Source organism: Hypomesus transpacificus, chromosome 23 (genome assembly GCF_021917145.1).
Source record: "Hypomesus transpacificus isolate Combined female chromosome 23, fHypTra1, whole genome shotgun sequence".
In the NCBI taxonomy this organism is placed as follows: Eukaryota; Metazoa; Chordata; class Actinopteri; order Osmeriformes; family Osmeridae; genus Hypomesus; species Hypomesus transpacificus.
This window is the reverse complement of record NC_061082.1, coordinates 10,259,077-10,273,323: the sequence shown is the minus strand read 5'-3', so window position 1 is coordinate 10,273,323 and position 14,247 is coordinate 10,259,077. Positions and strand designations below refer to the sequence as shown.

At 38.4% G+C, this 14,247-nt stretch overlaps 1 protein-coding gene across 2 annotated transcripts in view; it reads right to left on the bottom strand.

Moving 5' to 3' along the window:
- Positions 1–13,903, bottom strand: part of si:dkeyp-118h9.7 (sacsin) — a 30,503-nt gene extending 16,600 nt beyond the window's left edge. Inside the window, exons 1-4 of one of the 2 annotated variants that reach the window (XM_047047002.1) lie at positions 13,703–13,903; positions 10,758–10,801; positions 10,107–10,194; positions 9,793–9,892 (exon numbers count right to left, since the gene is read on the bottom strand). In XM_047047002.1, the coding sequence (XP_046902958.1) occupies positions 9,793–9,892; positions 10,107–10,194; positions 10,758–10,783 (214 nt within the window). In that variant the 5' untranslated portion in view covers positions 10,784–10,801; positions 13,703–13,903. The remainder of the gene's footprint in view (positions 1–9,792; positions 9,893–10,106; positions 10,195–10,757; positions 10,802–13,702) is intronic. The other variant, XM_047047003.1, reaches the window with a different exon arrangement.
- Between the last annotated feature and the right edge of the window lie 344 nt (positions 13,904–14,247).

Below are 14,247 nucleotides of genomic sequence, written 5' to 3'. Positions count from 1 at the left end.
TTTTGCCACTCTAGAGAGCATTTTTTAAATGCTTTTTCAACCCTGGGGGCACCAGGCAATCACCCCCTGAGTCTTCCAGTGGGCCTGGATACACCCAGGGGGACAGTATATTGCACCTTACATTGGGGATGCCTGATGGAGAGGATGAAGTAATATAGAGGCTTGTCAACATATAGGCTACTTTAAACAATGAAATGTATACAACTGAATAAAAAGTGTCCTTGATTCTTTGTGTTTCAAGATGACCTGGAAAACTGATGATAATATTCAGGTACTGCTTTGCAAAGTATACCCTTCATATTTCCTGGCTTAGTTGCCTTTGCTAAACCTTTTTAAGTTACCAACCCTGTTCAAGAATGTCCCACATGCAAAGACACACAGAGATGCAGACAGACTGAACAGTGGTCAAGGCTTCACTACAGTGAGTTTGCTTCCTTGTGCGTTATTCCAGCAGACTACATAGTCTGGGCCTACCTACATAGAGTGCAGTCTACTACCCTAATTTCTACTATATAGTGTACTTCTACTCTCCTTTTTACTACTTTCTACGAAGGATGGTAGGTTGCTCTTATGTGTTCATTGCCATCCTTAAGAGTTGCTAAAGTGTTTTTCTATGTATATATTTTTTAAGAATGACAATAAAATCTATCAAGATAAACTATGCTGGGCCTGCTGAACCTATACCTCTTCCACATATACTGGTCAAGGAAGCATTACTTCTGTCTCTGAAGACCCTTGGGGTTGGTGGGATAAACGCTCTTTGTATAATATGAGCACCTTCATCCAAAGGGGTCCGTGTACCTTGTGGCCATTGATTTTTCTATTTTGCAACCCGTGTTGACAAACGCAATATAGGGCCGTAATATCGTTTTGTCATTTTAGTAACTCAAACACACATTTAAGTATTACGGCTTGTTTTTGGTTGTTTCGGTTTAAAAAAAATAATGAAATAACCATATAACACAAATGGTATAACGAGCCATTAATCGTTGTTTTGATTATTCCATATCATTTATGCTAATATCTGCAACAACAAAAAATAGCCTCGTAATATCGATTTGTTCATTTTGGATGTCAGAACCAGATTATGGGGAAAGGCTTGGTTTCCGTTGTTTTGTTTCATTTTGGAATTACGGAATATCCATATAACACAAACGGTATAACGAGCCATTTAGCCTACTCGTTTGTTTGATCGGCCGTATTGTGCATACTGGCACAAGTGAAAAAGAGAGGGAGAGATGCTAAACGATTGGGAGTGTTATTACTTCCGAACACCAGAGGGCAGCAACGACCTGTGATCTGTAGGCCTACACTCTTGACGACATAGCAGCAGGTTCTTTAGTTGAAGACCCACACCAAACTGGAAGCACATGTTGACCGAGTTTGCTACTTGCTACTTAGTTAATAAATCTTTGATGAACCCAAGTTCCTTTAATATATATTAGAAACATTACAAGACGGGGCTCCAGTGTGTGTTCAAACAAGGCCAAAAGGGCCCGATGGTATCAGTTGAAAAAGACAATCACACCTGTGCAAGTAACCCTCCCCAACCATCCCTCCCCCCACCTAAATTACCTTTCAGCTCTATTGTACGTTTTAATGAAGTGCATTGAGGCAATCAGTGAGGAAATCTTCCCTTTTTATAAATAAAAAACATAATATTTTCCATCAATGTACAACACTACACTTGTTTAGCCAACATCAATGCATTAACGCTGTTACACACCATTTTAAAATGTCCTGAGAAAGGAAATTACTGTTCTGCTTGTGACGATTCGTATAGTAGCCTATACTTCTGTGCTTAAAGTTAGTATACTAGCTTGAGACCACCGTAGCCACAGGAATGAGAATGAATGCAATTAGAGGGGCGGCTGTGTCTACATACAATTTTTCTTGTTGTTTGTTCGTAATTTAAATATTAAGTTAGTTCCAACCAAGTAGGCCTACTTTAATTGTACAGGAGGCATTCCATGAGTGCTGATATTTGACAGCCTCAGACAGCATGTCTGCCACTGGGCCTTATGAAAAGGCTCTTGTCTTGATTTGCAATGTAGCTAGGCGAGGTTCTAGACCATGAGGGGGGGGGGGGGGGGGCAGTTACATTGGGGCCAGTGGTGCTGTTAGAGGGCCAGTTACATTAAACATCATTGTTGTCATATCGTTTTCTTCATTGCAGTGCAAGCATAAACAGGCAAAAGCAGTGGCACCCCCAGAAATGTTTTATAGGAGTGGCCAGATGGGGCCACTGAAATCTTGGGGTGGCACTCCAAAATCAAAAGCCATATCTGAATTTCAGGGATTGTATTATGCTGTTGTAGTATATAAGTTAGTTGTAATGTTTCTAATATATTTTAAAGAAACTTGGGTTCATCAAAGATTTATTAATTAAGTAGCAACTACAAAACTCGGTCAACATGTGCCTCCAGTTTGGTGTGTGTCTTTTACTAAAGAACCTGCTGGTAATTCTTCAAGATTGTAGGCCTACAGATCACAGGACATTTTTTTTTTTAGCTAGTCGTTGCTGCCCTCTGGTGTTCGATAGTAATAACACCCCCAATCATTACACGTCTCTCCCCCTCTCTCTCTCTTTCACTTGTGCCAGTGTGCACAATACGGCCGGTCAAACAAATGAGTAAATGGCTCGTTATACCGTTTGTGTTATATGGATATTCCGTAATTCCAAAATGAAACAAAACAACGGAAACCAAGCCTTTCCCCATAATCTGGTTCTGACATCCACAATGGACAAAACGATATTACGAGGCTATTTTTCATTTTTTTGCAGATATTAGCATAAAGGATATGGAATAATCAAAACAACGATTAATGGCTCGTTATACCATTTGTGTTATGTTGTTATTTCATTATTCCCAAAAAAACAAAACAACCAAAAACAAGCCGTAATACATAAATGTGTGTTTGAGTTACTAAAATGACAAAACGATATTACGGCCCTATTTTGCGTTTGTCAACACGGGTTGCAAAATAGAAAAACCAATGGCCACAAGGTAGGCTACACGGACCCAAAGGGCTATCCAAACGAATACGCCATAATTGATTGTAACTTGTCTAGACACTGCTTAGTTTCTAAGGCCTTATTTTATGTCAATTAACCAGTAGCTTTTGAAAACAGTTCAAGTGACATTATTTCTAAACTTGTTTATTTAAATTAATACATTATTTGGAGTTAAAATAAACATGTTAATTCATTCATGTCTGCACTTCAAAATGTCTGCACTTATGTGCACTTATGTTTCAGTGCTTTGTGCGCAGGAATTTACTTGACGGAACTGTCTTTTGACATTCATTTCTGCCTGTTTGAGATTATTTGCAACAAATCTTAGTTTAGCTCGACTTTTAGTCTGACACGGAGCAGACTAGTTCCGAATTATAAATTACCTTGGTTACGTAGTTAGAACTAGAATAAGACACCTTAATGGAACGGAACTCTCGCTGAAGTAAGCGAGACTTGGCAAGACTTGGCGATGCAGCTGCTGATGGAAGTTTTCAGTGATTTTGGTACCTATGTTTCCCAGATCACTATTGAAATTATCTGTAATCCCTGAAGTACTTGTTCAACCTCGACATAATCTATTCTAGTCACTTATGCACATCGTAAAAGCTTTCTCATTATTTTAAACAAATTCCCAATGCTGTGGTACGTTCATGCAAATGATTATGTAGCCTTCATTTGTCTGCTGTTTCCTATATTATCAATTGCTTATGTTATGTTGATCAAAATGTATTGGATCTCTGTTAAATTGTCTTACCACCACAGACATCTCGACATTTAGATCATAACAGAAGTCCTTACAAGCATAAAGGTTCAGCCCGTATGCTTTAATTGCAGGCTTAATTCACCATACAGCGCTTGCATGTACAGTTCTGCCTAAGGGGCATTTGCTATGTTTACATTAATGTTTGTATTTTTTCCTTTGAGCTATGCAATGCTGTAAAATAGTCTTGTAAAAAAAGGTTTATCCAAAAAAGGTGGAGGAGTCGCAGCTATTTTCTCCTCTGAACTATTGTTCAAAATCACTGAGCTAGGTGAATTCACCTCATATGAATATCTTGCTATAGAGCTCAAAACCGAATCAATACTTTTTGTCGTTATATATCGGCCACCCAAGCACTCGCCAATATTCGTACAAGAATTCTCGGAACTATTATCACTATGTGTCACTAGATATGACAAAGTAGTTTTAAACGGAGACTTAAATATCCAAGTAAATAAAAAAGTCGACCCAAGAACTATTGAGCTCTTAAATCTCCTAGACAGTCTCAATCTAACTCAACACATAACAGACCCAACACACCGGCACGGAAACACACTAGATCTAGTGATAACAACTGGACTAAATATCAATAATATCTCAATAACTGATCTACCCCTCTCAGACCATAATTGTACACTTTTTAATGTGGAAATTATCCTAACAAAAACCACATAAGAATTCTTGGTCCAAAGAAGATATTTAGACGAAACAGCTATGATGACATTTTCTGAACAATTTGCTCTATATGAACCAACTAATCATGATTGCTCTCTGAATGAAATGGTACAGAACCTCAATGATGCACTATTATCTGTGTTAGACTCTGTTGCACCACTGAAAACCAAAAAGAAGTCCACAAGCAGAACCTCACCATGGCTGAGAAATAAAAATGTTAGTGAAACTAAAAGAAAATGCCGTGCAGCAGAGAGAAAATGGAGGAAAACAAAGATCACTATTCACTACAATATCTATAAAGATACACTAACCACCTACAACAAAACCATCCATCTAGCGAGGAGAGAATATTTCTCCAACATTATTACAGAAAATCCCAGAATGTTCAGAGTTCTTTTCTCCACCATTGACCAGCTGCTAAACACTGTCCCTGTCCCCCCCGCCATCCTCAGCAGTTAAATGTGAAGAGCTTGCTTTGTTCTTCAAGAACAAAATAACTTTGATCAGAGCTAGTACTAGTAATAGTGGGGTCGAAACTGACATCAGTAGATTCTGCAACATAACCATGAGCACATTTACCTGTATCACACTTAGTGAACTTTCAAACATTGTCAGTGAATCTAACTCCACAACCTCAGATATTGATCCTATACCCACAACATTCTTTAAGCGAGTGTTTGATAGTGTCTCAGGTCCGGTGCTAGAGATTATAAACACATCCCTTAGAACTGGCGTCTTCCCAGATGCCTTCAAAACAGCTGTTGTAAAGCCCCTATTAAAGAAACCCAAATTGGATAACAGTCTACTTGCAAATTACAGACCAATATCAAACCTTCTATTTGTTAGTAAAGTACTGGAAAAGATAGTTTCAGTACAACTAAATTCTTTTCTTGAAGAAAATAACATTCTGGAAGTCTCGCAGTCAGGTTTTAGGAAATATCACAGTACTGAAACTGCTCTCACCAAAATAATTAGCGACCTCAGACTAAACTCTGATGCAAATAAAGTCTCTATCCTTATCCTTTTAGATCTTGTGATAAGATGTCATGTTTGTGTTGTTATCTCTCCATTTCAGAAGCAACCTTGAAACCGGGCTGAGAGAGCACCCGAGCAGGTGGGATGCGTCGGGAAGAACAAACTCCCTGATACACGAGAGAACAAGCTCAACCCTTTTTTGATATTTCTGTTTCAATTGCACTGTATAATATATGCTGGGGCAGGGACAGATAGCCAGTTGGACTTCGTGAACCAGCCCAAACTCTGTTGCGGGTGGGGAAACGTAGACAACCCCAGAGCTCTGTACTTGTTGATTTCCAACTGCTGCATTAAAGCTGATATTATCGGACCTCTGCGACTCCAGACCACTCTTTCTAGAACACATATTTGTGTCATTGATTACCATCATTACATATTGGATTAGACACAGTACATTTAAATCCTTCAATCTCAGTGCAGCATTTGATACCATTGATCACAACATCCTAATCAATAGACTGGAAAAGCTTATTGGGTTCACGGATAGTGTATTAAACTGGATGAAATCATATATCACAGGAAGGAAGTTTTATGTTAGTTTAGGAGACCATAGGTCTAAGAAACATGAGAACTGCTACGGGTATTGCTCAAGGAAGCTGCCTAGGTCCATTACTTTTTTCTCTTTATATGTTACCACTCGGTGACATAATCAGAGAACATAACATTAATTTCCATAGCTATGCGGACGACACACAACTATATATATCCACTGAACCCAACGATGCAACGGCCATCAATTCCATTACCAGCTGCCTGTTGGCAATAAAGAAATGGATGAATGATAACTTTCTTAAATTAAATGAAGACAACACTGAAGTCCTACTATGTGGCCCCAAATCCAAAAGAGAGATGCTTACTAAGATTCTATGAAGTTTAACCCCCTGGCTTAAACCAGAGGTGACAAGTCTAGGTGTAATCCTGGACTCAGATTTGAATTTCAACTCCCACATTAATAAAGTGACCAAAACTGCTTTCTTTCACCTGAGGAATATAGCAAAGGTACGACCATTCATAAACCAAAATGATGCAGAGAAGTTAATTCATGCTTTTATATCCAGCCGGCTGGACTACTGTAACGCACTTTTCGCTGGTCTTCCCAAAAAAAACACTGAAAGACTACAGCTCATTCAAAATTCTGCAGCTAGATTATTAACCAAAACTAAAAGGAGAAAACACATTAGTCCTGTCCTAGCTACTTTACACTGGCTCCCTGTTACCTTCAGAATTGACTTTTTGACCTATTCCTCACATACAAAGCTCTACACGGACAAGGACCTAGCTACATTGCTAACTCTCTTATAAACTACACACCAGCTAGAACACTGCGATCATCAAATGCAGGCCTATTGGAGGTCGCCGGAAGCAGCCATAAGAAGATTGGTGATGCTGCCTTTGCCAATTACGCCCCAAAACTATGGAACAAATTACCCATAAATATCAGAGAAGCAAATACGCAAGACATTTTTAAAAGACAGCTTAAAACCTACCTTTTTACCAAAGCATTTAACAAATTTTTATCTCAGAAGGGTCTTACATCTGGTAGTAGTTATATTATTGTTTTTATAGATTTGCTTTGTATTCCCGCAAAAATTGCGGCTTGTGTTTGACTTGCACTATTGCTTATGTGTTACATTTGATCAATTTTGTTGAGTTATTGTATTTTGTTATTCTGTAGTATTTATTATTATTATTATAATTTTACTTTATTTTAGTTTTTTATTTTATTTTAATTGAGAAACCACAAAGACTGTGCAAGAGTGCATGTGTTTTGTTATATGGTTGGAAACTGCAAGTGCAGCTCGGATCTAAGACGGATTCGAGAGACCGCAGATAGAGTGCGGATTGTCTGGGTTGTTATATGTGTGGAAACTGCAAGTGCAGCTCGGATCTAAGATGGATTCGAGAGACCGCAGATAGAGTGCGGCTTGTCTGGGTTTTTATATGTGTGGAAACTGCAAGTGGCAGCTCGGATCTAAGACGGATTCGAGAGACCGCAGATAGAGTGCGGCTTGTCTGGTTTGTTATATGTTTTAGATCTATTACTTTTATCACTTGTATTATTGTTTTTGTTGATTTTATGTAAAGCAACTTGAGCTGCAATTCCTGTCTGAAATGTGCTATATAAATAAAGTCTTACTTACTTACTTACTTACTTGTATTTTATGTATGGCAGTTGCATAAATAAGACACGACAAATGACAGAGGAGACAAAATGTGTACAAACATAGTTCTTGTCATATGCCCGTTTGTGAATCCCTATATCCGTGCCTCAAGAAACCAACCAAGGAGGCTAGAGGGGTAGGAATAGTGCCCATGTCCGTAATGCAGCTGGTGATTTAATGTGGTAGTTAAATTGGTGTTAAGAGTTTCTGCAAATGTAAGCAGTTTTAACAAAACTGCAATGTAACAAAATTCACTGAAAGTATCCACTTTAAGTTGTTCTTCTGTTTGCTAGACACCATTTCATCCATAAAGAAAACCCTTTGAAGGCAGCTGATTCAATGTTATGCCAGCAGTCAGCACTGCTAACTAGGGATGGGCATTCGACTAAATTGTCTTAATCGATCGTCGGGAGAATTAACGATCGATTTTCGATTAATCATTAACATTTTTGTATTAAAATTCACAATTTATAGGCAATATTAAAATGCAGTGAAAACAGAAAAAAAACACAGCGTGTTTCCGCATTGAGATCTGTAGCCTAGTGTAAAGGGCCCTATTATCGTCCACTCTAAATCTCCATGTTTGGGGCCCCATTATCGTCCACAACCGTTTCTTCCGTTAATTTCTTAAAGAAGATATGCAGCAGCAACGAAAGAAAGTAACTCATCGATATGTACACATCTTATAGTGCTGAACACCAAATTACAGCTTCTTACTTCGAGATTTGAGTATGTAAATACGCTCTCAAACCGTATGTGTAGCATCTGCCTTCCGCAGCGTCAAACTGACAATTCTCCATTGAAAGTGGTTGGGTGGACGATAATGGGACCCCCTGGCTAACTGCTAAAATCAGGAAAGTAACATTTCTAGGCATATCCGGATTGGATTTCAATACCAGAATGTTATAATATAGGTGTGTATCTATATATTAAAGTATAATGCTGTGACATAGGCCTAACGTTTTTAATTTGTATTATAACGACATTTTGGTAACATTGCTAACGAGCATCGAGAACTAGGTGGACGATAATGGGACCCCTTACTAGGTATTACAAGAAAAACAACTATTTCTGTAACTCCTAGAAGCGGAGCCGACAACTAGAAGCCTGTGTTCAAACACAACTGACCCTCGTTTTTTTCCGGCTAATTAACAAAGCTTCATAAAAACCTTCGCCCTCAACAATACTTAAGGGTAGCATATCCATCTCGATGGACTTACAGATCCGTTGGGTAATTTTCTCTGCTCGTTGTGCATTGCAGCTCCTCCGTGCTAGCACCAAGAACAGGATGCACCGCCACTAACCAGGGTCGGATGTACGTTCTTCAAGTGGTACATCATTTGAGTCGTGGAGGAGTTGTATTTATACTCAGTTTTGCAGTGTTGGCAGTGAACAAAGTAATTTTTTAGTCAATATGGTCTCACGCTACACTTCGCTGTGACCTCTTCATATTTACTTTTGAAATAGCTACATGGAAACTCGCCGGTAATTGAGTAGACCTGTGGCGTTTTTTCCAAACATTGGCTTCATTTGGTAAAATGTTTAATTGCTGCCACATAGCGAAATCCATTGCAATCCTTCAAGACTCACACTATGCAACAGAACACGCATTAGTTTTATCGATGAACAAATAATGTTATCGACTAAATTCTTAATGATCGATAATCGATCGTCGATTAATTATGCCCATCCCTACTGCTAACCTGGCCATATTGGTTGTAAAAGTGAATTCGCTTCTAAATAACAAAACAAAAAGTCCCTACTTTCCTTAAGAAAACTGGAAATGTTGAAATGCTTATCCAAACAATGTCAAACGCAGCACTGCACTCCATTGGATTATAAAAAGGACACCTGCAAAATATGAACGTTGCAGAGTGCCCGGTTCTCGAGATAATCGTGGGAAACTCGCTGACCTAAAATCCCATTCTTAAAAATACACAGACAAGACAGAGATTCCTGGCATTATTAGAGATTATTAGAGAGATGACCTACAATCAAAGCCAAACCACAAATGTATTAAGTCCAGAAGATTCAGATTTCACAACTAATGTAGAACTGAGTGTATGTAGTCACATTATGATAGCTACCCAATGTATTATCGTCCCACAATGAAATTTCTCTAAAGAAAATTCAGTTTAACAAACCTTGGTTAATCCCCAAGTCCTCCTGACTCCCATATGTTCTCTCGTCATGAATGAAGACCACCTGGGAAGCTCCAGCATCATCTGCATTTTGGATCAGTTCCTGTTAAGGCCACAAATGTTGGTATGATTCTGAAGAAATGGAAAAGTGACTTGCCTGAAACAGGCACACAATATTCAAAGAAATAAGGACATAAAGAACCTTTTTCATAACTATACTTTTGGGGAATTATAGCTTCCCTCTGGTACATTTTAAGAACATTTCTTGAGAACATAGCTTGCATATGACTACCTGAGCATTTGTTTATCAAACTCACCTTCAAAATCTGCCCTCCATCTGGATATCGTCTTAAGATATCCTTTAGGTAGTCAATAAAGGGTGGCGCTGTCGCACCAAAGGCATGGCTGACCAGAAAAAAACAACATTATTTAGAAACGTTATACTAGAGTGGGGCGTGATACATTTTTTATTAAAAGCAGGTTGTTTTGAGGCAGAATGTTTTATCTTTAGACTTGTCACATAAACTATGCACATTTAGTTAATTCAAAAATGTAGTTTGTTAGTATAAAAGGAAACCTACATAAGATTAATTAGTTCTACATCAATAAAAAAACAGTAAAAGGTGTTTCTAATTCTGTAAAAATACTTGTGTTGGTGTCATGTGTTTATGTAGCCTAACGTCTACAGACTACAGCCAACTGTGATAGGATATGATCACCCAGTACACATTCAAGCCATTACTGTGAACATAAACTGTATGGAAATTCTGAGCCTAAAATCTGTACAGCACCAGTATCTTTCTCCTCTTAAAATATAATACTCTCTCTTTCGCACAAACAGAGGCCAATTGTTAGTAGCCTACTATGCTGCGGCTTTACAATGTTTGCCCTATTTCAAGAACATTATTTTATTCACTGCAAGTCTATGTTTTAAATAGCAGATGAAGCAACTTAATCATTATACTCACCGAGTTCGCTGTGACCTTGAACTCATTCTTCCTAACGTGGTTTACTGTGAGTAAGAAAAAGGTAGGGCAAATTAATCCCTTTCCTTTATATTGAACACAACAGAGGTGGGCCTATCGAGCGACAGCCGCCCACACAACGGACTGCTGAGTAGCCATGTCTGAAAATACTATACATTTTGTGACTTTTCTTCTCGCAATTTGTGACTTTATAATCTTGGAGAATCTCAGAGTTTTTCTCGCAAATTTACAACTATAATCTCGGAATATTGATCCCCCCCCCCATAATAACCTACTAAAGGTTTTGGTCGGTGTATTAGCCTTATAAAGTTAAACAACACGAGAATGCTTTCTTGGTAGACCTGGCCTACGTAATTTGTTAGTCTAAAATTGTTTAATTAATAAAATAACTGTTCGTTGTCACTGTAAATGGGCCTGCATATAGGCTACCTTGGTCCATGTAGGTCCGTGTACCTTGTGGCCATTGGTTTTTCTATTTTGCAACCCGTGTTGACAAATGCAAAATTGGGGCGTAATATCGTTTTGTCATTTTAGTAACTCAAACACACATTTAAGTATTACGGCTTGTTTTTGGTTGTTTCGGGGGTTATTTAATAATGAAATAACCATATAACACAAATGGTATAACGAGCCATTAATCGTTGTTTTTATTATTCCATATCCTTTATGCTAATATCTGCAAAAAAAATAAGAATAGCCTCGTAATATCGATTTTTCCATTTTGGATGTCAGAACCAGATAATGGGAAAAGGCTTGGTTTCCGTTGTTTTGTTTCATTTTGGAATTACGGAATATCCATATAACACAAACGGTATAACGAGCCATTTAGCCTACTCGTTTGTTTGATCGGCCGTATTGTGCATACTGGCACAAGTGAAAAAGAGAGGGAGAGATGCTAAACTATTGGGAGTGTTATTACTTCCGAACACCAGAGGGCAGCAACGACCTGTGATCTGTAGGCCTACACTCTTGACGACATAGCAGCAGGTTCTTTAGTAGAAGACCCACACCAAACTGGAAGCACATGTTGACCGAGTTTGCTACTTGCTACTTAGTTAATAAATCTTTGATGAACCCAAGTTCCTTTAATATATATTAGAAACATTACAAGACGGGGCTCCAGTGTGTGTTCAAACAAGGCCAAAAGGGCCCGATGGTATCAGTTGAAAAAGACAATCACACCTGTGCAAGAAACCCTCCCCAACCATCCCTCCCCCCACCTAAATTACCTTTCAGCTCTATTGTACGTTTTAATGAAGTGCATTGAGGCAATCAGTGAGGAAATCTTCCCTTTTTATAAATAAAAAACATAATATTTTTCATAAATGTACAACACTACACTTGTTTAGCCAACATCAATGCATTAACGCTGTTACACACCATTTTAAAATGTCCTGAGAAAGGAAATTACTGTTCTGCTTGTGACGATTCGTATAGTAGCCTATACTTCTGTGCTTAAAGTTAGTATACTAGCTTGAGACCACCGTAGCCACAGGAATGAGAATGAATGCAATTAGAGGGGCGGCTGTGTCTACATACAATTTTTCTTGTTGTTTATTCGTAATTTAAATATTAAGTTAGTTCCAACCAAGTAGGCCTACTTTAATTGTACAGGAGGCATTCCATGAGTGCTGATATTTGACAGCCTCAGACAGCATGTCTGCCACTGGGCCTTATGAAAAGGCTCTTGTCTTGATTTGCAATGTAGCTAGGCGAGGTTCTAGACCATGAGGGGGGGGGGGGGCAGTTACATTGGGGCCAGTGGTGCTGTTAGAGGGCCAGTTACATTAAACATCATTGTTGTCATATCGTTTTCTTCATTGCAGTGCAAGCATAAACAGGCAAAAGCAGTGGCACCCCCAGAAATGTTTTATAGGAGTGGCCAGATGGGGCCACTGAAATCTTGGGGTGGCACTCCAAAATCAAAAGCCATATCTGAATTTCAGGGATTGTATTATGCTGTTGTAGTATATAAGTTAGTTGTAATGTTTCTAATATATTTTAAAGAAACTTGGGTTCATCAAAGATTTATTAATTAAGTAGCAACTAGAAAACTCGGTCGACATGTGCCTCCAGTTTGGTGTGTGTCTTTTACTAAAGAACCTGCTGGTAATTCTTCAAGATTGTAGGCCTACAGATCACAGGACATTTTTTTTTTTTAGCTAGTCGTTGCTGCCCTCTGGTGTTCGATAGTAATAACACCCCCAATCATTACACGTCTCTCCCCCTCTCTCTCTCTTTCACTTGTGCCAGTGTGCATAATACGGCCGGTCAAACAAATGAGTAAATGGCTCGTTATACCGTTTGTGATATATGGATATTTCGTAATTCCAAAATGAAACAAAACAACGGAAACCAAGCCTTTCCCCATAATCTGGTTCTGACATCCAAAATGGACAAAACGATATTACGAGGCTATTTTTCATTTTTTGCAAATATTAGCATATGATATGGAATAATCAAAACAACGATTAATGGCTCGTTATACCATTTGTGTTATGTTGTTATTTCATTATTCCCAAAAAAAACAAAACAACCAAAAACAAGCCGTAACACTTAAATGTGTGTTTGAGTTACTAAAATGACAAAACGATATTACGGCCCTATTTTGCGTTTGTCAACACGGGTTGCAAAATAGAAAAACCAATGGCCACAAGGTACACGGACCCTCAAACCTCTCTATAGCCCATAGCCTAAGTGGTCAACGAACCGCAGTAAACGTGCTGACAAGATTAATTAATATTTGTATAGCCTACATATTTTAGACATCACCATAAAACTTTCAAGTTAACTAAACTTCTTTATTGATAGGCTAACACTCATGTGACACAGTTTAGAGAAAAAAACGTTTCTTGATTAGCTCCCTAATCATGGGCATCGGTCATAAGGTGTTACAAATGCAATTTAAAATAGGCTAAAACATTTACCTCATGTGTGATCATTGGCTGTAATCATTCTGGAGATCATTCATCACTTGCTGACAGAGATTTGGGTTCAGTTAGATTGGATTACCAAATATATAACCTACCTAAAGTCCCACCCAATTTGCCATATTGTTCGATTCAACAATCATCCTGGTTTCGTTTTATGAATCCATCATTGCTAGGGGAGGCTTAATAAGCCTTAGTTCTGTTTTACTTGGTTTTCGTGAAACGAAACTTATGTGAATCCCTCAATGCAACGGGAGGCTTCAAAAGCCAGTTCCGTTTCACTTCATTCCACCCCTGAAACGAAAGCACATAGCTTTAAACTTGTTCCACCTTCAAACAAACCACCAACTTCCCCTCCCCCAGGCTTTTTGAAAGCCAATACATTTGACTCATAATCTCCATTTGCTTTGAGAGTCAAAGAGATAAAATAGCAAACTTGTGACCGATTAAAATAAAAATGTCAGATTGATTATTAATCTCAGAAAAACATCTGTTTTTTTGGGCAGGGGCGGATCTAGAAAAATATTAATGGGGTGGCAAGA